Source organism: Apis cerana, linkage group LG3, assembly GCF_029169275.1.
Source record: "Apis cerana isolate GH-2021 linkage group LG3, AcerK_1.0, whole genome shotgun sequence".
Taxonomy (NCBI): domain Eukaryota; kingdom Metazoa; phylum Arthropoda; class Insecta; order Hymenoptera; family Apidae; genus Apis; species Apis cerana.
Window position 1 is genome coordinate 2,194,517 of NC_083854.1, and position 22,590 is coordinate 2,217,106.

At 25.0% G+C, this 22,590-nt stretch overlaps 6 protein-coding genes across 12 annotated transcripts; 2 read left to right on the top strand and 4 right to left on the bottom strand.

Moving 5' to 3' along the window:
• Positions 1-430: 430 nt before the first annotated feature.
• On the bottom strand, positions 431-3,828 carry LOC107997117 (uncharacterized). The gene is made up of 6 exons (XM_062073377.1): positions 3,692-3,828; positions 3,383-3,623; positions 2,824-3,288; positions 1,954-2,163; positions 1,611-1,855; positions 431-1,507 (listed from the first exon to the last, which is right to left on the bottom strand). The coding sequence occupies exons 1-6, from the start codon at positions 3,823-3,825 to the stop codon at positions 940-942; spliced, it is 1,863 nt and encodes a 620-aa protein (XP_061929361.1). The 5' UTR covers positions 3,826-3,828; the 3' UTR covers positions 431-939.
• LOC107997118 (uncharacterized protein C1orf131-like) lies at positions 3,607-5,011 on the top strand. The gene is made up of 2 exons (XM_017055537.3): positions 3,607-4,172; positions 4,286-5,011. Exon 2 carries the CDS (start codon positions 4,295-4,297, stop codon positions 4,805-4,807), a length of 513 nt encoding a protein of 170 aa, XP_016911026.1. The 5' UTR covers positions 3,607-4,172; positions 4,286-4,294; the 3' UTR covers positions 4,808-5,011.
• LOC107997116 (b(0,+)-type amino acid transporter 1) lies at positions 4,881-12,909 on the bottom strand. 4 transcript variants are annotated; one of them, XM_017055532.3, is made up of 6 exons: positions 12,117-12,909; positions 6,903-7,259; positions 6,043-6,791; positions 5,712-5,925; positions 5,331-5,636; positions 4,881-5,242 (listed from the first exon to the last, which is right to left on the bottom strand). In XM_017055532.3, the coding sequence occupies exons 1-6, from the start codon at positions 12,139-12,141 to the stop codon at positions 5,178-5,180; spliced, it is 1,716 nt and encodes a 571-aa protein (XP_016911021.1). In that variant the 5' UTR covers positions 12,142-12,909; the 3' UTR covers positions 4,881-5,177. The 4 variants fall into 4 exon arrangements, with proteins under 4 accessions (XP_016911021.1, XP_061929348.1, XP_016911023.1 ...); XM_062073364.1 differs by having other exon boundaries at positions 4,881-5,261; XM_017055534.3 differs by lacking the exon at positions 12,117-12,909 and adding an exon at positions 7,404-8,574.
• A 1,067-nt stretch (positions 12,910-13,976) lies between these two features.
• Positions 13,977-15,098, bottom strand: LOC107997115 (cytochrome b5). Of its 3 annotated transcripts, none has more exons than XM_017055531.3 (4): positions 14,961-15,098; positions 14,738-14,866; positions 14,572-14,630; positions 13,977-14,166 (listed from the first exon to the last, which is right to left on the bottom strand). In XM_017055531.3, the coding sequence occupies exons 1-4, from the start codon at positions 15,096-15,098 to the stop codon at positions 14,082-14,084; spliced, it is 411 nt and encodes a 136-aa protein (XP_016911020.1). In that variant the 3' UTR covers positions 13,977-14,081. The 3 variants fall into 3 exon arrangements, with proteins under 3 accessions (XP_016911020.1, XP_016911019.1, XP_061929360.1); XM_017055530.3 differs by having other exon boundaries at positions 13,977-14,172; XM_062073376.1 differs by having other exon boundaries at positions 13,977-14,630.
• Positions 15,099-15,155: 57 nt separating this feature from the next.
• On the top strand, positions 15,156-17,720 carry LOC107997113 (torsin-1A). Of its 2 annotated transcripts, none has more exons than XM_017055529.3 (4): positions 15,156-15,310; positions 15,911-16,162; positions 16,239-16,504; positions 16,595-17,720. In XM_017055529.3, the coding sequence occupies exons 2-4, from the start codon at positions 15,979-15,981 to the stop codon at positions 17,186-17,188; spliced, it is 1,044 nt and encodes a 347-aa protein (XP_016911018.1). In that variant the 5' UTR covers positions 15,156-15,310; positions 15,911-15,978; the 3' UTR covers positions 17,189-17,720. The 2 variants fall into 2 exon arrangements, with proteins under 2 accessions (XP_016911018.1, XP_061929357.1); XM_062073373.1 differs by lacking the exon at positions 15,156-15,310 and adding an exon at positions 15,354-15,488.
• LOC107997112 (protein vav) lies at positions 17,207-22,106 on the bottom strand. Its single transcript, XM_017055527.3, has 9 exons — positions 21,802-22,106; positions 21,070-21,591; positions 20,910-20,978; positions 20,110-20,299; positions 19,583-19,945; positions 19,194-19,514; positions 18,713-19,117; positions 18,367-18,638; positions 17,207-18,273 (listed from the first exon to the last, which is right to left on the bottom strand). Exons 2-9 carry the CDS (start codon positions 21,477-21,479, stop codon positions 17,916-17,918), a joined length of 2,388 nt encoding a protein of 795 aa, XP_016911016.1. The 5' UTR covers positions 21,480-21,591; positions 21,802-22,106; the 3' UTR covers positions 17,207-17,915.
• Between the last annotated feature and the right edge of the window lie 484 nt (positions 22,107-22,590).

Consider the following 22,590-nt stretch of genomic DNA (forward strand, 5'->3'; position numbering starts at 1 on the left):
GCAATGATATTTTTTTTTCATACATTTCGAAAAAAATATCAAATGGGCAGAATTTGATTCATTATTGAATCAGAATGATGTAGAACAATTTAGATTTTAAAAGAAAAACGGGAAAAAATATTTTATAAGGGGAAAAATTTTGTAGAAAAAAAAAATCAATATCAAACTTGAATTAAATATTTGAAATTGAAAATTTTTATAAATTTTTGAATATTATTAGAAATAAAAAATATCTTATTTTGAATATTTTCCGAATTTTTATAAATTTATAATATGTTTATTAATATAACATATATTTATTAATATAAACATATTATAACATATTATAATATTTATAATTTATATTAAATCTTTATTTTTCTTTTTATTATATAATAATTATATAATAATTTTTATTATATAATAATTATATAAAAGAAAATACTATGAATTTATTGGAAAATAATATCATTTTATTAATAAAGTAATTAATTAATTCAAATTAATGTAATTAATATGGTATGATAACTCTTAAACTTTTTTTTTCAAATTCTCGCAACTATTTTAACTATTCAAACAATACAATAGAATAAAATATAATAAAATACAATTGTACATTTCCATATATATTTTTTCTATTTCTATTTTATACTGTAATTTTTACTGTTTTCTCTTGCTTTTTCAATTTTCAACTCAAGACTTTTACTAATTTTTAATCCAGAAAAATCATATTGATATTCAATTTATGTTATTTTTTTTAAATAATAAAAAATATGATTATAAAAGATATAAAATTAATATTTATAATTATAATTAATGCAGAAAATAATTTATTCTAATTTTAAATTATTTTATAAATATATTTTTTAAAAAAGCAAAAATGATATTAAAATATTATATTAATTTATCTAATGTTCGTATAACATTTTGTACTATTTTTTAAATTACAAGAAAATAAAATTATTGATTATCATCATCTACAAAAGTTAATTTTTGTTTAATTTCTATAGCTAATTTATATCCAAGTTCTGGTCGGCGATCTTTTCCTTCAACCATTGCTTTTACTTGACTTGAATTTACAATTACTCCATTATTAGCTATAACAGTAGCTTTAGTTTTTTCAATATCAACAAGATCTACTCCTCGACTACAATCATCAATGAGAATAGTCCGATAACCGCTTGTAAGTGCATCTACAGCCGTAGCTCCAACGCAAACATCATAGGCTAATCCGCATATATATATATCAGTTGCATTCTTTTCTTGTAATTGCGAAGATAAACTTGTTTCCATCATTTTTTTATTATCCCAAAAAACTGAATATGAATCTACTTCTGAATTAGTTCCTTTATATATTTTAATTGCATTATCTATAATTTTTAGATCTTTATGAAGTTCAGCACCCCAAGAATCTTGAATACAATGACGAGGCCATAAACGTTGTTTTAATAATGGTGGACCTCTAAATGTTATGGTATCATAAACTTGTGCTGTTTCTTTTGAGATTCCACTACTAGGATCAATTTCTCTGTAAAAAAATAATAAATTTGTAAATTATATTATAAAAATATAATTGTAAATTAATTAAATTAAACCAATTATGTATATTATAATTAATTCAAATTAATTACCTTAGATGTAAATTATCAATAAAAGATACATGATCTATAGGATGCCAATCAAGAGAATAAAATACTGCATCAAATTGCACAGTTTCCAATAAACGATTAATTGGTTCAATTACTTCTGAACCATCATGTTGTGCAGCACATTGTTTAATATTTAAGGAACCTGTTATAAAGTCGTTTTGAACATCCACAATTAAAAATGCACTCTTTGGACGGGTGCATATTTTAATCCAACGATTCCAACATATCTACAAATTAAAAACAAAATGACTTTATTTAAAAATTATTTTATATAATTTAATAATCATTTTAATATTTATAAGTATATTTAAGTATAAGTAAATACTTCAAATTCTTCTCTATCAATTTTTCCATCTCCATTCAAGTCAAATACTGAATATATTTCTTTTAATTGATTTTCTTCAACATTGTATATTTTTCCACGATCATTGCGAAATAATGCACGACAAATAAATTCAAATTCTGTAATAGATAAATATCCATCTCCATCTTTATCAAATGCAGTAAAACATGCATCCATATTTCTTTGATGTAACTTTGTTGTTTCCAAGTTACTTATTTAATCAATACTTGCATTAATATGATATGCATTATTATATATTATTTTTCAAGTTTATTTAAATAGTTTGTTAAATAAGGCTATATCAATTAAACTTTTATTTAACTTTAAAATTATATTATAATATTTAATTTTAATCATATTGCAATATTTTGTTTTTGTATTTATATTTATGCATAACATTACAATACAATATCTATCAATATTTATGCATAATATTACAATACAATATCTATCAAGTATATATTAATAATATCTTATAATTTGGTTTGAAAAAATATTGATGATGAATGCAAAAGTTTTGATGAGTTTTTAACAGATGATATAATTGTCATTAGATTATAAAAATAGATTATTGCGTTCGATTATAAATACTCGAGTATCATTAAATTTCATTAAATTTCATTAAATTTTTTGCTTTTTTAATAAAATTAAATTCAAAAACGTTTCTAAAATTTTTATTGTTGTATATATATATATATATATATATATATATACACACACACACACAAAATATAAATAAATATAAAATTTCTTTCATTCATTTATTTGTTAAACAATATACAAATATAGAAAAACAAAACAAAATTATTGAATTAATCTTTGATGAGTTAGCAATGATATGTCAATCATTACTTCAGGTTCCAATAATTCATTTACTTTATATTTCATAGATTCTTCATGAGCATATGTAACAGATGTATCTGTAAGTTGGATATTACATTGTGCTAAAATTAAAATGCAATTACGTAATCGTGCACAAACTTCACGGTTTACTTGAGGAATTCTTGACAAATCCTGTGTGAAACCACCTTCTGATCTATCAGTATCTTGTCTACTAGCTCCAATCCATATATAACCATTATTCCCTAATATTAAACTTGCACCATTTTCTAAAGTGTGAAAATGCGTCTTTTTCCGTTTTATAAGAGCTGGTGAAACTTTTAACATTATACCTTGAGATAATTTACCATATTTTAAAACTCTAGTATGTAATGAAAGAGAACCATCTACAAAAGTACTTTGTACTTCTGCACAAATTAAATCTCCTTCTTGAAGATAACGTCTCATAGTTTGTTCATCTTCAGCTGATCTTCTTCTCTATAAATTACATGTCAAAAACATTTTTAATAATTAAAAGTATATTAGTTTTAAAAAAATTTTATTTAAATGAAATTTAATATTTGTATCATACCAATTCTCCACCTGGCAAATTAACACTGGAGAGTAACAATACAGAGTCAAGTTTGGAATTTGTGTCAACTTTCCATCGTTTTTGTTGTACTTCAGTTATACGTCCAACAACTACATCTCCTATTTCACCTTGATAACGCGCTTTTAAAGGTTTTATCGAAATAAGCTTATTTACTTTTTCTAAAATACCAGCTACAGATGCACGTAATGTATTTTCGTCATCTACATATGTTCCATGTCCTCTAATAATAAAAATAAAAAAATATTAAAAAATTTTTTTATATTTAAAATAAATAATATTTAAGTTTACCTTAAGAAATCAGATTGACTAGAAATTTCTTCTCCAGGAGTATATATTCGAGGTTGTATATCTTTATTTTTTAATAAATTTAAATCGGCTCTGTTTACTGCTAAACGAATATTAATAGGTGGATATTCTTCCATTGTATGCAACAACTATTTTTATATTATATATATGTATATATATAAAATAATAATAATTAATATTTAAAGAAGTATATATGTATATACATATCTTTCTTAAAGTATAATAGAGGTTATGATTGATATTGAGGTTGATTATGATGTATTAAGGTTAAGATTGTAAGTAGTATAAATGAAACATAATATGAAGCATCAAATATAATATCGTGAAAATTATTATTTATTTACTATAATATTATTTAGATATTAAAGTAATAATATATAGTTAAAAAATTAATTTTTTTAATCGATTAAAATTTATTATTTTTAATAAACAAAGGAAAAAGTAAAAAGTAAATAATTACTTCGTAAGTATTATATTATTTATTTATGAAAATTTTTATTTATTTAAAATTTTAATTTTAAAATTAAATTAATTATTATATAATTATTAATAATTATATAATAATTATTTTTTTAGTATTTTATAATGGAAGATTTTATTCCAACACGAGTATCAAGAATAAAAAAAGATGCTGTAAAGGAATTCGTATCAGTAAACTATGAAAAGCCGAAGAAAAAAAAAGAAATAATTAAAAATAAAGAAAACAATAATATACAAAATTCTAAATTTAATATAACAAAAAATGAACGAAATGAAAATAATGATGAAAAAAAGAAAAAAGAATTAGAAATGAAACGTATCAAATATGAGGTTATGAAATTTGGTATGTCTGGTTTCAAAGGAATAGAAGCAGAAGAAGCAGAAGTTGCCCTTGCTATAAGTTTAGGAGCAAAACCTCCAAAGAAAAAAGGTATCAATTATAAAATATTGAAACATGAAAGAAAACAGGAAACGCAACAAAAAGATATAAAATTTGTATCAGGTCTTGAAAAAAGTTTGAAAAATCATAAAATTAAAAAAATTCATAGGAAAAATTCTAATAATTTATTAAAAATGTATGGAAAAATAAATAAGAAAACTTTGGGTAAAAAAAATTAAATAAATTTTCTTAAGTAAGGAAATATTTAATTATTGGATAAAAATTAAAAAATTTAATAAAATATTAACCATAAACATTTAAAATATTTTTAGTTATTTTGTTTAATAGTTACAACATTAACTAATTATCTAACAGTAATGTATTTTATGTATTGTATATATGACAATATATATTATAACAAGTAATAAAATAATATTTTTATATATTTGTGAATTCATTTGGGCCAGCCTTGAGCTTCAATGAGAGGATATATTTATTTATTCATCTTTATCTATTTATATTTAAAATAGATATTCATATTATGTTTACTATGCCATAAAATGGAATGATTTGGCATTTAAAAAATCATGCTTTTGCATCTGATTAAAGTTAATCGAAAGCTGCAGCTGTTGGTGCAACTTCGAGTAACATTTGAAGGAAAGCATTCACTCCTTCTGTAAACAAAAAAATAATCTTTTAACAAATAATCTTTCTTTTTTTCGGTATTATTTGTTAATTTCTTTAAATGAATTTAATATTTACCCATAAATTTGGGCACATATCCGTATTTAACAAACGGGAGGTAGACAAGCATGCCCGCTAATATAAATCCAGCCGCATACAAGTATTCAATTTGAGGTTTATCGATGATTGGCGCTATAATCAGGTACGCAGAAATTCCAAGTACGAGGACAGGTATTATCAGCGGACATTTATATGGTCGTGGATGATTCGGTCTGGTCCTTCGCATCACCAATAGAGCTAACATTGCTCCACCATAAAAGATCCAAGCAGTGAATGAAAAAAAATCGATCAAGGAATCAATGTTTCCAGATATTACCATCGCTCCTAATTAATAAAAATATTTCATTATATATGTAGTATAATATATAAATATATATATCAAGAATGAGATGAATATACCTGCAACGAGGGAATGAAAAATAAGTCCAGGTGCAGGAGTAAAACGTCGCACATGCACATAACTAAGACAGTCGAGTAAATGGCCTTCTCGAGATGCCGCGAAACAAAGTCTACCTGCTGCGAAAAGAGTACCATTTGCGGAACCAAAAGTACTTATCGCAACCGAGAGTGGCATGAGCCATGCCATAACGCCAAGAATTCTATTTCCGAAAGTCTACAAAATTAATTCGTATTTTGTTACATATTTCAAATTTTGTTGAGATATAATTTGCAGAATACAAATATTTATTTTATTTCTAACAAAAAAAAGGATATTAAAAATTTATCTTACCACTGCAACAGCCTCGCTTTCAATCATCTCCGAAGGTGACATTACGGCTAGATAAGAAACATTTATCAATGCGTAACATAGCGTGACGAGAGGTATACCAATCATAATAGAACGTGGCAAATTTTTCGAAGGATCTTTGATTTCTTCAGTAACATAATTGAGATTATTCCATCCATCGTACGCCCATAAACCAGTATAAAAAGCAGTGGCTAATCTGCCTATATTAACGGTACTACCGTCGAACGTATCGAAAGCGCCTTTGAGATGCTGCGTATTACCCTGTATTAACTTATAAGAGCCACCGGCAATTACGACAAGTATGGCGATCAATTTGGCTGCAGTAAACGCGTTTTGTACACCTGTGGCCAGATTAACGCTGTAACAGTTTACTAATAGTATAAGTATGATCGCCAGAAGCGCAACGATTTTGACGACTTCCTCGGGTGGATCACAATCGGCCGCAAAGGCCTCAACCGCATACTGTGCGAACGACAAACAGATTATTGCCATTTGAGATGGTTTCAAGACCAAAGTGGAAACCCACGAGAAGAGGAAAGCAGGTGGTGCACCGAATGCGTCCATAAAGTAAGCGTACTCGGCGCCGCTGCTCGTATTCATCGTACCCAGCTCGGCGTATGCTAACGCACCGCACAGACTCAACATGCCGCAGGCCGTCCATACGAGGAAGCTGATTCCGATACTGCCGGTTCGAACCAAAAGCCCTGACGGCGAAACGAATATCCCAGAACCTATCGTTTTGTAATGAACGACGAAGAAGAATAATAAGAAGAAGAATTTGATAGACTAAACTATTCTCAGTTAACCGTATTTAAGATTTTACTGAAATCGTAGATCGCTACCTATCATGGTACCAACGATTAGAGCCACCCCACTGACGAGTCCCACCCGTCTCTTGAGGTGAACAGAGTTGTTCTCCTCTGGGTCCGTCCCCTCCAGCCCTCCACCCCCTCCACCCCCGTCTTCATCATCGCCCAGATCCCCAGATTTAATTTCTTTCTGTTTCCGTTCGTGTAGCTGTTGTTGTTCCGGTTGACGTTGGAACGGCGATGTAATTGGGTTCCAGCCGTTGCTGTTGCCGTTGCTTCTGATTGATCGAGAGACCAATGTTGTTTCTGGAATTCCATTCCATCCACTGCCTTGTAATTGCTGTTGCGACTGATTACCGTTACTTGTCTGTGGATCATGTCCCACGGTAACTGAAATCATTTAGTTTGCTTAATTATATTTTTTCTTATTCGCATGTATTAATTTTTGAAATATATAAATATGTGGTATTAGTAAATTATGTTATAATTATATTATATTGTTTATCGAATTAAAAGTTTACAAAAATTGATTACCTTCGTACATAATTCATCGGACTTTATTATCAACAATTTCAATCAAATCCTCTACTAGTTATAAATAATATAAACTTTTGCGAAAAAATATAATAAATATTTTGTTTTGCCATTAACTAATATTTATTAATAAGAAAAATATTTAAACGTGTTTTTTTTTTAATTTGTAACTCTTTTAATTTGTAACACTTTTTAACAAAGCAAAAAAAAAAAGTTGTTTAAAAGAATTCACTTAAATAAATAAATGAAGTATTTAAATTATCATAAAACGATTAATTATTCAAATTAATAGTATATTGAGAATCACGATACTATCAAACTGTTTTCTTTTAATAATAAAACACATTAGCATACTACGAAGTACTGTGGCGATCTAAAAAGCGTCAAGTCGTTGATTTTATATTTATGTCATCACACAACAAATATTATTGTATTATAACCAAAGTACTGTTGCCGTAATAGTTTACATGGCTAGATGCCAAAGATTTCTCGTGATCAAGTGAGGTCAGTCTGTTTTCTTCACACATTTTAGTGTACATATATAAAATACAAATGTATTTCTCAGAATTTTTACGCGCTTATTTCCTCTTTGATATTGATATCCTTATCTTTGTTATAAAGTATTTTGTTTTTAGTTTATTATCTTTTTTAATAAACTATTTAATATCAATTTCTTATCCTATATCTATTGTATATATATTGATAATTGAAATTAATTTCGATATTGAATATCAAATGGTCATAAATCTCATTGAAAATAAAAAAGTTTAATTTATATTTATTTTAATGATCCCTTGAGCGCGTGAGTTATAGATATAAGATATTAGATATGTTGTATTCTTTCAACCGAACCTCTACCACATAAAGCGTTCGTGGTTTCCTCTTCAAGGTGACCTTTGATAAATTATCGATTTTCTTGTTAACGCATCTACATTAACAATTTAATGCTTTGTATTAGATTTTAATATTGTTTATCTTAAAATAGAATTCGAGTTTCTCCTCTGAAGTGAACCATATTAAAATATATAAATACGTAGGCGTATCCTTTTTTATATTAGAAATATTTAAAATATTTTATTTAATTTATTGATAAAATGATGATAAATTTTTCAGCATTTCTTTTTTTAAACTTTTTTAATTTACTCAAGATCATCAAAAATATTGAAAATTTGACTAATTAAAGTTTATGGAATTTATGAATCGATTCAATTTTTATTTCGTTTGCAATTTCTTTATCCATAAGCATTTTAAATATCTATATAACGATGAAATTGGTAAAAAATGCTGACTATATTATGTTACTATGTGGCAATGTATTAATATAAATATATTTGTACAACTGTTTTAATATAATATTGAATATAAAATACTGTCAACACACAAGGTCGTTCATGAGAAATGCAATTAAAATTGAATTTATCGATACTTCAAATAGTAATAAAAGTCTTTCAAGATTTATAACTAAACTATTTAGATTTTTAGTTATTAATCTACAAAAGAATGATGCAATACCACTGAAGACGTGCGCATTATTTTGTAAAGGACTGCGTAAAAATATATATATAAAATAAAATAAAATAAAATAAAATATAAAGATAGAAATATAAAAATACAACATTTTTTTAAAACAAAATTGTTAGTTTTTTAAATGAAAATCATCCAATACATTACATGTGAAATGTAATTTAAACTTGTTTAATAGAAATTGTTTTTATTTCTACTCTATTATTTTCAAATCTTATCTTATACTTGATTTGCACAGTAGAGGAAATTAATTTAATAATTTTAAATGAATCAGATACAAAGATATAAAATAATATAAATCCTTTATTAGAATTATTAATAATCATTATACTCGCCTGATGACGTATTACCTATTAGCTTATAAAATTCGTCGAATTAGTAATAAGATATGCTGATACAAACGTTTGCAAAGTATAATGTAAGTAGATGTATAATGTAAATTATATTTGAATTATATTTTTCGTAATTCTTTGTCATTTATATCAGGATCTTTATTACTCATATATTATATATGCTTTAAATATTTATTCTAAACTGTGTTAATGTCTATTGTGATAAATTGTCGTAATGATCCAATTGCGTTTAATTGATCGTTCGTGCGAGAAAGAAACCGATCTTTGTCTTGTATGAAAGATGATTTTGTCTACAAGTAAAAATCAAATAGATCGTAAAATGAACATAAAAAAATAAAAGACAAAAATTTTATTACAAATAACATTTATGCATAACATTTATAGAAAAAATAAAAAAAAAATGAATTATAATTTGAAATAATTTCCATTTCTATTTAAGTCTTAATATCAAGAACTCATATCAAGAAATTATTTAATAATTGTAAGAATCAAATTTTAAGAATCGACAATTCTTTATCTTTAATAATTTATTTCAAGTTGAAATTTATTCTAAATCAGTTGAGAGATAATCAGAACATTAAATCTAAATCATTTTTTCAACCGTATATATATTTTTGAATTCATCAAATTCAAAGTTATGACAATATTCTGTGCTTGCTATATTTAAAATTAAATACTTGGTCATTCTGTTACGTAAATTATGATGAAGACGGTCAATTTGCTCACAACGTTAAACCGTAAAATTGTTCATGTAAAGTTGTCGATTTATAATCGTATGACATTGGTCAATGGTTTCCGTTTTACACTATCGATCGTTAAACTTGCTATTGTTCGTAATTCCAAGGAAGGAAGATAACTTTTAACTGTTTTACATTATATAAAATTCCAATTCGAAAAGATAATTTTTATAAAATTCAATTTTTATAGAAGAAAAATTTTTTATATTTTATATAAATATTCTATATGAAAAATCGAAAAATGGAATTATTAAAGATTTTAAAGATTTTCGAAATTTAATTATCTACTAATGAAATGCGCTTTGTGCATATGATATGCGTTCATTTTTTATGATTATGAACATTTTTTAAAAGATTATGAATAGAATTTCAATAATTGTACTCTAATGTTTTGAATAACAAGATTTTACGATAAAATCAACTCTGCTTCGAATACGACCTAACTAAGATAGTAACCGAACACCACGAAGAAGACAAAGAAGCATTGGTTTGCATAGAAAGTACTATAATTGGCTTAAATGGAATACGCGTGTTGTAGAGTACTTATCGCTGTCTGTTCGTTCAACAGTTCTTTAAGAAATCGTTGTTCATCTATTTGTAGACAGACACGTATTCATAACGAAATGTTAAAAATAAATTTTACGTAAAAAAAAAATGTCAAGATTTTTAACGATGAATATTCTCTAATGTTCTTTATGATTATAATATGTGAATATACATGTTTTTAATAAAAAAAAATAACTTTTCATATAGTCAATAATTCTTTTCATTAACTTGAAAATTATCGTTTGGATCTATTGATTGTTTCATTAACACAATAAGATATGGTAGCTAAGCTTAACAAACTATAAATTTCTTTCTGCGACGGAAACGAAAAACTACTTGCGCAAAATATCTTAAAATACACGTATGGGCTAGATTTAACATCGAAGTGGAGTACGGAAATTTGATTCCATTCTGTAGTAAAATTAAATAAAAATATGGATATATAAATGAAATATTAACGAATATTACTAAATTAATTTAATTTAATAATTATGATTTTTAAATAGAAAACGCAGATATTTTTGATATCTCTTAAGAATTTTATACGAATATATATTCGAGTATGCATTTATATTTCTTATTTCATAGAATGACGCAATTCTTTGGATTACGAATTAACATTTTTTAATTTTAAAATAATGTTTCATTATTTTCTTTGATCGTATTAATTATACTCGATATCATTATTTCTTTCGATTACAGTTTATTGAATTGCTTGTGCTAATTATGAATGATTATTGAATTTTTCAAAAAATCTGTATGTTAAATACGTATGTTAAATATTAAATGAATTTTTTATTTAGTTCATTAATAATTGTTTTGATATATATATTAATAAATATAAAATTAGAGAAAGTAAAAAAATATTTTTTTGTAACAAATAATATATTCGTTATAGAAATATTTTTTTATTTCTTTGTATATATATATTTATTTTTATATTATAAGATGAAATTTTTTGATATATTTTCATGCATCGTGTTTTAATATATAAAAGGAAAACATAAAGAATTTTATAAAATACGAATCAGTATATACTATTTTTATTAAATGTATAAATATATACTAATAAATTTTATTTGTTAATTAAATTGTATTTTTTTAACGAAAATTAAACGAACGAAAATAAAAAAAATTCTATCAACATGATATAATACTCCTAAAATATATCTTTTAATAAATATTTTAATAATTATTTTTTTGATCAATCTATTAAATTAAAAGTAAAAAAATTGTTATTTTTTTATTAGATTGCATCGTATTACGAATGCGTTTATAATTTAATGTCATTTTTATAATCACTTTTATTGAACTCTTAAAATTATTAATTTATTTAAAAAATATATACAATTATTAATAATAGATTTTGTTCAGTAGCAACAGTCAATGAAAAGATTTCTTTAAGAATGGAAGTCGCATTTATGAATGAACATTCTGATCAAAGTAAAAAAGCGCGCGAATTTCACCAATTACAAATATGTGTGTTTTCTTCATGAGATCAAATGTTATGACATAATGAAAAATAATATTAAATAATGAAAAATTTTATTTACCTCGTTTGAAGGGCGCGACATGCATGACTCTAAAAGGGACCGATAAAAAGGGCGGACTGTCAGACCGCCTCTCATGACACCACGCCGACTTTTCGAAATAACCACTGTCTCTGCCGTATACAGCTGTCTTCGGCCCGCCGTCTGCTTGTTTTTTTGCGCTAAATTCGCTCGCAAATTTCTAGTTTGCGTTTCAGTGGGCGACTTTTATGTACGCCCTTACTTTTGCTTCAGATTTTGAACAATAATAATTTGTTCGGAATAATTCTCTTAATTTCAAATTAAATTATTTTAAAATTTGAATTTCTTCAATGAGATCAATATAATCAACACAAATTTGTATGTCTTTTATATGATTATAATATTTCGACACGACTAGCACCGATCCACCTCTGATGATGAACTGGGTGTTCGACAGAGGGAGACGTACCCGCCAAAGAACGAACAGGAGCGAGGTCGGGAAGGGGAAATTGGAAGTGCGATAGGGAAACGAAGATAGTACCATGAGCGTCTAGCGTCGGCGCTCAAATTCGCTCAATATCATTTTCTGTCTTTCGAGTTCTATTAGATATCTATAAATTTATTATTTGATATTTTAACTATTTTTTATTTTTCATTTCTATTATATATTATATATAAAATATTTATGTACAATATATAAGATTTTTTATATATGTTTATATGTAATTTTTTATTCATGTTTATATGTATAATTATATCTATAATTTTATAAAATAAATTGATAAAGTTACATATATATGTATATATAAAAAATATATGATAAGTTTAAAATAGTTTAAAATATTTTCATTTTTTTAAAAATTATAAAAATAGTAATATTGATATAATCTTTTATTGATATATTATTATTTTATAAAATATTATAAGTAATAAGAAATTCTAATAAAGGAAATTCTAATTCTAATTCTATTTCTAGAATTAACTTAAGAAGAATAATGAAAAAATAAATAAAAAAAGAAAATTTTATTAATTGAAATTCAAAATTGTTTTTCAATAATAAATAATAAAAACAGTAAATAGTATATGTAATAATATTTCATTTTTTAAATTATTCTATAAATTATAAAAAACATTATTTGTAAAGTAGATTCAATATTATTAATTAAATAATTCTACTTGCAATTATAAATCATATGTACATTTTAACAAATTGCTTTTTCCTATAAAATAATATAAAAGAATCGTGCTTTTATTATGTTATAGGAATACATTTATGTATAAAAATATACAAATTTTTGTAAAAAATTAATTATTGAATTATTAAATACAATGTTAGAAATAGAATATTTTTATACATATAACGTTTTATAACAAAAATTTAACAATTGAATTTTCATAATATAATACCATAATATTCATAACAGTATAAAAATAAAAATCTTTTATTTTATATATATAAAAATTATATATATATATAAACTGATCTTAAATACATATGAAGATAAATTTTCAAATATTAAGAATTCTTTAAATATTTTTTCAATATTTTTCTTTTGTATCTTTTAATTAATGTAATTTATGAATACAAAAAAATTTTTAGAAGTGATTAAATTTAATTTTCAAAAAATTATATTTTTTAAATATATTTCTTTTTAAATCAATTCTTAATCTTTTATTTTAAAATAAATTCAATTAATTTGTAAATAAATTTAATTAATTTTTGTATTTGTAATTAATATATATATATATATATATATTCATATTATTACATATATATATGAAACTCATAAACATATATATGTTGAATATTTTAAAGTTTTAATATAACAAATGAATTTTTATTTTATAATTGTTCTTATGTTAGGCCAGTTCATATGTGCAATTTCAAGTCATAAAACAAGATTATCATTGTGCAATATATGTAATATTTTTTGATTAATTATTTATAATAAATGTTTGTATATATAATACAAGTTACAAAAAAAGAAAATAAATATTTGGAATGCTTCAATGTACTTTAATAAAGTAACGGTAGACAAGAGTCGCCAGAACCCCAAGAGCAATAGGAATCAGCCATGATCTCCAAGCACCACTGCAACTGCCAATTATTATGTCACGATGCAGCATTGACTATTTACATATCATATATTTTGAATTTTAATAACATTATAAATTTTGAATAGCATATTTTTATAATGATATATAAGGAAATATATAAGATAATTATTAATATAAATATATATATATAAGAAAATATATAAAGAAAAAAAATATATAAGAAAAAAATATATAAATATATTGTTATAAAAATGATAAATTAATGATTTGTAACAAATCTAAATTTTCAAATGTGCTATTCAATGAATATAAATTATTAAATAGTGATAGATATGCCAACACCAATGCAGAAAAGATGTTAGTAGCAAAATTATATACTTGTAATACTATGGTTAATAATAATATATATAATATAATAATTAAATATAAAATTTTATACCTAGAACCATTTATTTCAGATACTTCAGTAAATTCATTATTTTCTTGTGTTCTTTCCTCCTAAAATTAATAATTTATTTATTCCTATAGTAAACATAAGTAAACATAATAATAAATAAAACAAAAATTATATTAGCAAATATAAAATTATTAAATCCTACACATACTTCTACTAACTCTCCAATTTTAAATTTCTCCATTAATTCTCTTGCATCACTTGAATGTCCAATATCTTCAAAGACTTCTGTACAATCTTGACCACCTTGTTCTAAAAGTACTTCTTCTCCTCCAGGATGCTTAAATTTAAGATATGAACAATATTTTTATACATACTTCTGTAAAGTATATGTTGATTATAAAATAAAAAAAAAATATAAAATATATAATTACAGTTGTAAATTCAGTCACATTATAAACTTTATTATGAATAATAAACCATAAATCTGTATTATTGTTATGCTTAGCAACTTCTTCCCGCGTGTAAAATTTAGTATAAGCGGTATCAACAGTACTATTCTCAGACGCCATATTTATTCTTCTACAGTAGATAATATTTTATAGTAGATATATGAATATTATATAGATATCACTGAAAGAAATGAACAAAATATTGAATATATTGAATGATATATCGTTAAAAATTTGTTATATTAAATTTTGTTTAGAAAATATAAAAAATTTTATTCCGCACCTATATTAACTATGAGTGTAATTGTAGTCTGAATTCAATGAATCCGTTAGTAAGTTATGTCTTATACTTATACGTAATAATATTGGACAATAAAAAAAAGCTATATAATTTTCTTTTTTAAAAATTATGTTTTTATGAATTATTCTCAGTTAATAAATAATTTAAATTCTGAAATAATATAATAGTAATTTTATATTAAAAACTGTAAATACTTCTTTGATAAAAATGTAAATATATGCTTTTAAATAAATTGAATATGTAATAAATATTTAGATGTTATATATTATAAATTTATAAAATTTAAAAAATTATTGTTTACTGATAAATGAATTTATTGCGAAAAAATATTTATTAATACAATAATATAGTATAAAATTTAAACAAAAAATGTAAATTAATTTAATTGTATATATATATTTATAATTAATTATTATAAGATTTAATTGAATTAAAAACTACATATGTCATAAATAAAAACCAATAGGAAATCATTTCTTCTGTTAAGTGTTTGAATTGATAATTATGGCATAATTTTTTAGAATATTAATGTTTATATCAAATGCACTTCTTTAGACAGAATTCTTTAGACAAACAAATAGTTTTATATAAATTGGTATTATAATAAATAAATTTTAATATTTTATTTCAGCTTCGGCAAATATTTAAATTTTATGAAATACAATTAATTTTACACTCAATTAAGTAGCAATATATAAAATGAATCTTGCCGGCACTTTTTCTGTATATATCGGTATTTTCTTAATTATTTGTGTAAAATGTGAATTTTCATTTACATTAATGTTAACATCTGGATTTAATAAAATTGGTTCCATAATAGAAAATATACAATGTAATTTTGTGGAATGTTGTACGAACGAATATATTTTCTCTGACATTGATAGTATGTATATTTAGTAAAAAATTAAACGTTTTAGGTTATTTGTGTTAGAATTTGTATATATAAGTGACAATTTTAGAATTAGATGAAATTTTTAATAAAGAACTTTATGGTCAAGAAATGGCTCAACATGTAATTATAAATGCTTTACGTGCACATTTAACTTCAAATAATCCTTCAAAAGCTTTAGTTATGAGCTTTCATGGTCCACCAGGAACTGGCAAAACTTATATAAGTCAAATGATTGCTAAGTTTCTTTATAAAAAGGGTGATCAAAGTAAATTTTATCATTTTTTTAATGGTCGTAATGATTTTCCTCTGCAAGATAAAGTAAATGAATATAAGGTATATTTCTATTATTATTATAAAATTATTTTTGAAAGTAATATGTATAAATTTAATGTAAATATAATGATATATTATTTTACTACACAGGATGAATTGTACAAAATTATTATTAATAGTTTACAAAAATGTGAAAGATCAATGTTTGTGTTTGATGAAGTGGATAAAATGCCAGAAGGTGTACTGAATGTTCTTGTACCATTTTTGGATTATAATACATGGATTAAATCATGGAGACTTGCAAGTTCTATAAATGCAAGGAAAGCAATTTACATATTTTTATCTAATACAGGTAGTTCACGAATTACGCAACGTTTATTAACACTTTGGGAAGAAGGCAGACAGAGGCATACAACTAAGCTTCAAGATTTTGAAAATTTAATAAGTGTTGGAGCATTTAATGAAAGGGGTGGTTTCTACCATAGTGATACAATAGATTCTAATGTTATAGATCATTATATACCTTTTTTACCACTTGAAGAAGTGCATGTGAAAAAATGTTTAAACAAAATTTTCATAGATAGAGGAATACATCCTACTAATGAGATGATAGAAGAAGCATTATCATATGTGATCTTTGGACCACCTCCACATAATATTTATGCAACTACTGGCTGTAAAAGACTAGAACAAAAAGTAGGTACTATTATATATGCCAATAAAAAGCATAAATTAGAACTTTAAATATATATAAATATTGTATTTTTATGTTAACGTTTCGATAAGATCTAAATTTTATTGATTTTTCTTATTGGCACAATTAGAAGATGTGTAACAATTAAAAAAATAGTACAATTAATTTCTTACAATAATACATGTAGCGTTTGATTATTTATAATTATGTATGTATATGTTATTTAAGAAATAGCTAAAATTTGTATCATCAACAGTACAGAATTATGGTATATACAATTGAGTCTTGGCAATTGACTTTAAAATATAGTCATAAAGAAGAAAGCTGTCTAGAAATATGAATATTTAGCGATATTTTTTTGTATGATTCTAATATACAGCAATAGACAACTTTAATCTTTATGACTTTTTATATCTTTATTCGTACTGTTATATTATATCGAAAATAATTATAATTTTTTTTTGTCTATACAAATAGCTAAATATATATTTGCTTTTATGCGTTCAGTTCTCGTATATGAATATAAACTTTCTATTTATATATTTGTGATACAATCTCAAATAAAGAGAATAACAAAATAAATTGTATTTTTATACCAATGTGTGAAGATATATCTTTGTTTTATAATGTAAAAATGCATTATATTATAATTTTTTTCTCTTTTTTTTTTCATTAAGAATTTTAATAACATATTATGATTGCATAATGATGCAAATAATATAAAATATTCTTGATCACTGTGCTATCACATGAAAGAAATATCTAAGTAATGTATGGTTATTCTTCTTCAACATATTCTTTCGGGAAGAATCCTACTTGATCTCCAATTTTTCCTTTCCACCAACCTTTGGCATCACCTTCTTTACTCAATACCACAACTCTGCAACCTCGTCGTAGATTTAATTGATTGCGTTCGCCTCCTCGAAAATCAAATAATGCTTTAGCCAAGACACGTCTATATGGCCATAATAAACGTTGATCTAATTTTTCGAAATTTTCTGATAACGATGCTCGTTCATAATATTCAACAAGTTCAACTACACTTTTGAAGAAACGAGATTCACTGAGATAATAAACATCAGCACCATCGACATCGCGTTTAAATACTCTTATGTGTTTTACCGCTCCATCTGCCCTATAATATTGATTGATTATTAAAAAAAAAAAAAAGTTGAGAGATAAAAAAAAATATTTCAGGAAAAGATTTTATTATATATGAAACTCTTACTTGATACTTAGAGCGTAATTAGTTTCATGCTTCAAACGAGGTTGTCCTGCAGGCCGTACTCGCAACATATAGGTACCATCTTCACGAGGTTCTAATTTATTTGATGCTGTATCACGTCCCATTTCTCCTACAAACCATAATTTCACAGAGAGAGCACGTTCACATGATAAGGATGGTGGAGGTGGAGGCGGAGGCGGTATTGGCATACACCGACCTGAATGTGCAATGCATTGTTTGTGTACAGCATAACAACAGGCTTCACATCGATATCCCTATTTGAATGAATAATTTAATAATAAATTTATGTTACAATATTTAATAACTCTGTTATTAAATAATATTGTACCTGAAAAATTCGGCCCTTTAAAAATTTGCCACATCGTTGACAACTACGTGGAGTGTTAAAGGTTGTAAGTTTAAATTTATGATTCGTATTGCGACACGCGGCAGGATTAACATTATCCATTGCATCTTGTAATGCCTTCATCCACATTTGTTTTTGTTCTTCGGTTCTTGCATGCAAAGTATATGCAGTATATTCTTGTTTATGGACCAGCAACCATTGATAGGACCATCGAGAATCTCTGCCAAGAGTTCGCCTTCCTGTGTGATCTTCTAATCGATAATCATCAAGACGTAAGGTTTCACGATAACAATATTGTTCTCCTCTGCCTGCTTTACAAATTAATACTACTTGTTCGAAAACAAATACGTAACGCGCTTTTAACCGTTGATCACCATGAGCTTTTACCTAAAATATGATAGTGATATTTTATTAATTTTTATAAATAATATTTAAATTATTTATTATCAAACAAATTTACTACCTTGAGTTCTCCATCCCTAAGTAATCGCCCAAAGTCTTTTAATTGTGTATCTTCTGGTACATCCCAATCAATTATAGATGCTTGAATATCTCTTATAATGTCCAACGTATCTGAATCACGTTTTACCTCATTGATATATTGAGCTATGTCAACCATTACTTCTCTAGCTTTTGTAAGTTGACGTCTATCTTCTAGCCAATCACAAGGAGTTTCTTCTACTAATTTATCAAGCAATAAGTGATATTTTAATACTCTTTGCATTGGAACAGATAAAATATCCCGCAATTTGAATTTCCCATTATTTGCTTCTTGTTGACATCTCTGCAATTATCACTTTCATTAAGTTTATTAGAATATCGTACATTAAGAATAAATATTTTAAAACATACAATAACTTCTTGGTTAACTAATTCATTACGCGCACATGCTTCTTGCAATGTGTTTTGAGCAAGAGTAAGATTTGCGCAATAATCGCCATAAATAAGAAATTTTTCTCGCCAATCGAGAAAAACTTGCGCTAAAGCAGCACCGGTCCTTGCTTTTCGAAGTTGACTATGAAAACCAGCATGAATTTCTGCAAGTTCTTTTATGCCAAAAAAAATACGTGTAGAATCTTCAGGTCGCAGTAATGAAGAAAGAGGTCTAGCAAAATATTTAAGTAAACTATTAAGAACATCCGAATAATTGCGTTCTGTCTCAACAAGTTCTTGAATTACATAATCCCTTTTTTCACCTCCAGAAATTGCTCCATCCTGTTTTATAAAAATTGATTAAAAGTTTTTTTTTGTAACAAATATAATAACATTGAAATATGAAATAACCATAAGCATAACAAAATTAATTATTAGCTATAATTTATAATATTAAAATGAATTTTTGATGATTGCCTATATAAAGAATATAAATATTTAACGACCTGTGCAACAGATGGAGGAGGTGGCAAATGCAGACTACAAAGGTCCTGGTAGATTTCTTCACTTTGAGCATGGCTGCAGTATGCTCCATATCCATCTTCTTCTTCAACGGGATCTTCATTGTCGCCTCCTCCACCTGCTTCATTTCCTTCTCGTCTTCTAAATCTCCTACGACGATCTTCATCTTCACGGCTTTAGCATAAAAATATGAACAGCCATGCACTATTCATGCATGAAAAAAATAAAATTTCTTGCAAACTTAAACTATTTGCAGCAACTATAGATTTCATTACAAACAATAAATATAATTTAGCACATAGAATTTTAGAACAAATATAGAATAAAATTTAAATTAGTGCCAGTATCACTGTATTGAGTTAATTTTTCAATAAAGATTTATAAGTAATTTATTAAATAAATACATGTAAGAATTGTCTTTTAATTGAATACAGTGATGGTTGGTACTTTAACTGCAAATCTTTAAACATTTAAGTTGCAAACGACAGATACCTTCTCTGTGGAAGGCCAGTCGTGTTGAGAATTACTCGAAAAACAGAGTAATTCCTGATATACTTGAGATTCATCTACATCCATAACCTTAGGTTTCATGGTAAATGTCCCCACTCCTGTTGTGGGACTAAACCCATTGATACAGTTATTATAAATATCATAAACAATTTTTTCATATCAATTTTTATTATAATTTTATAAAACTATCGTGTTTAAGAAAATATTTTGTTTGTACTTTAGGAGCAAAATAATCTATATAGAATTTACAAAATTCAGAAGTTTAAATGCTTACCCTGCACCAGCACTTTGTAAATCTTTATAAATATCTTCTTGTGATCTACCATGACTTATAGAAAATCCACTATAATAAATATATTTTTTTTAAATTTCTTTTTACATTAACATAATATAATTTGAGTAAAACAATTGCAAATTAATAACAAATTACTTACAGTATACCCTTGCGTCTTAAACGAGGACAATTTGATAAAGCTGATAAAGTACGTAAAACACGAAGAAAATCTGACAGATCAAATAACATAGAAGGTTCAAAAAGTTCAGAATCAGTTAATCCAAATATAGTTGAACATGCTGATAAAAATACTTTTATATTTCTTAGACATAAAAATTGTGCCATTTGTGGTTTTTGGTTTACATCTTTCATATCTATACAACCGGGATCTACTGTATTTAGAAGATTACATAGCAACACACCATCTCTTAATGTATATGCTAAATCCACTGCAGTAGCCTCTGGCCAATTTGCTTTATGATCTGCTCTTAAAGCTCCACATCTTGTTAACCATTTAACACATTCATGCCAACCACTTCCATTATCTGAACTGCTTTCTATTCTGTTCATTTTTATATGTTGGTTTAATACAAAATATTAAAAGTTTATAATAAGAACTCTTTCAATCTATAATACATTAGGCCATAAAGATTTTATAGATGTATTTTCTTATGCTATGAAACTGGAAAAATAATAATTATAAAAAATATCACGAAAGATAATAATATATAAAGATATACTTCAACAAATAATAAAAAAATAAATTGAAATCATATCTAAAAGTATAATTGTAATAGATAAAACTATCAGAATTGAATGTGTATAAATGCATTAGAATAAAAAAACATAGTAAAATATAACATTAAAATAAATAATATTTTTAAAAATGTACCTCCATTCAACGAAGAATTTATAAACTGTTTCTTCGTTCTTCTGTCAGTGTTAAGAATATTCTATAACCAGTTCTATAAAGGAATTCATTATTGTTCCGTGTCGGTTCTTAAAGATATCTCAACGGAATCTATAGTGCCGTTTAAAATGGTTTATTGGCAGTGTCATTGCTAAGAAAGCATTTAGCCAAATTATAACTTTAATACGTGGTTATTACTTTACACGATATGCCTTGTTTTCTCATTGTAATATTATGACGTTCAGCCCGCTGCAACTTATGATCGCCATATTGCTACTTCACTGCAGTCGATCATATTATAAATCTCAATATAATATTTGTTTCATGTATTCAATCATAGATGGAGCTATATGTCTAGATAAATTAATATTATATTCAAAAGTTTGAAAATTGAAACAAATTGATTTTAGCAAAAGGATTTTTATCTTATTTTTTTTACCAAAATATAGTATTCCTTTATATTTTATTATAATTATTATAAGAATTTAAGTAGAAGAAGAATTGAATAAAAACACATTTTAAATTATTTAAAATAAGAAATTCATAAATATATTTTCTAAAAAAATATAAAATTTGTAATAATTTATTTAAAGAATGATATTGTTATTGAAACAGCGATGTATAAATATTTACTTATTATTTAAAAAATTTTATAAACTATATCTATTAGATTTTAATTTTATTAGGTATTAATATTTTATATATATTTTATATATATGAATAAAAATAAAAATTAATTTTATTTATATTATACATTAATATATAAATCAA

Bases quoted from the DNA above. Each gene is read 5' to 3' on its own strand.
- LOC107997117 (XM_062073377.1), bottom strand. From the start codon at position 3,825: ATGGAAGAATATCCACCTATTAATATTCGTTTAGCAGTAAACAGAGCC. The intron at 3,624-3,691 runs GTAAACTTAAAT...TTTTATTATTAG, and splicing joins AGTCAATCTGATTTCTTAAG to AGGACATGGAACATATGTAG. The intron at 1,856-1,953 runs GTATTTACTTAT...TTTAATTTGTAG, and splicing joins TTGATAGAGAAGAATTTGAA to ATATGTTGGAATCGTTGGAT.
- LOC107997118 (XM_017055537.3), top strand. From the start codon at position 4,295: ATGGAAGATTTTATTCCAACACGAGTATCAAGAATAAAAAAAGATGCT.
- LOC107997116 (XM_062073364.1), bottom strand. From the start codon at position 12,141: ATGCATGTCGCGCCCTTCAAACGAG. The intron at 7,260-12,116 runs GTAAATAAAATT...AAATGATTTCAG, and splicing joins TGTCGCGCCCTTCAAACGAG to TTACCGTGGGACATGATCCA. The intron at 5,262-5,330 runs GTAAATATTAAA...ATTTGTTAAAAG, and splicing joins ATATGTGCCCAAATTTATGG to ATTATTTTTTTGTTTACAGA.
- LOC107997115 (XM_062073376.1), bottom strand. From the start codon at position 15,098: ATGGCGTCTGAGAATAGTACTGTTGATACCGCTTATACTAAATTTTAC. The intron at 14,867-14,960 runs GTAATTATATAT...CTTAAATTTAAG, and splicing joins ATGTGACTGAATTTACAACT to CATCCTGGAGGAGAAGAAGT. The intron at 14,631-14,737 runs GTATGTGTAGGA...TATTAATTTTAG, and splicing joins AAATTGGAGAGTTAGTAGAA to GAGGAAAGAACACAAGAAAA.
- LOC107997113 (XM_017055529.3), top strand. From the start codon at position 15,979: ATGAATCTTGCCGGCACTTTTTCTGTATATATCGGTATTTTCTTAATT. The intron at 16,163-16,238 runs GTATGTATATTT...TGACAATTTTAG, and splicing joins TATTTTCTCTGACATTGATA to AATTAGATGAAATTTTTAAT. The intron at 16,505-16,594 runs GTATATTTCTAT...TTTACTACACAG, and splicing joins ATAAAGTAAATGAATATAAG to GATGAATTGTACAAAATTAT.
- LOC107997112 (XM_017055527.3), bottom strand. From the start codon at position 21,479: ATGAACAGAATAGAAAGCAGTTCAGATAATGGAAGTGGTTGGCATGAA. The intron at 20,979-21,069 runs GTAAGTAATTTG...TATTTATTATAG, and splicing joins TTAAGACGCAAGGGTATACT to TGGATTTTCTATAAGTCATG. The intron at 19,946-20,109 runs GTCGTTAAATAT...TTTATAAAACAG, and splicing joins CTCCTCCATCTGTTGCACAG to GATGGAGCAATTTCTGGAGG.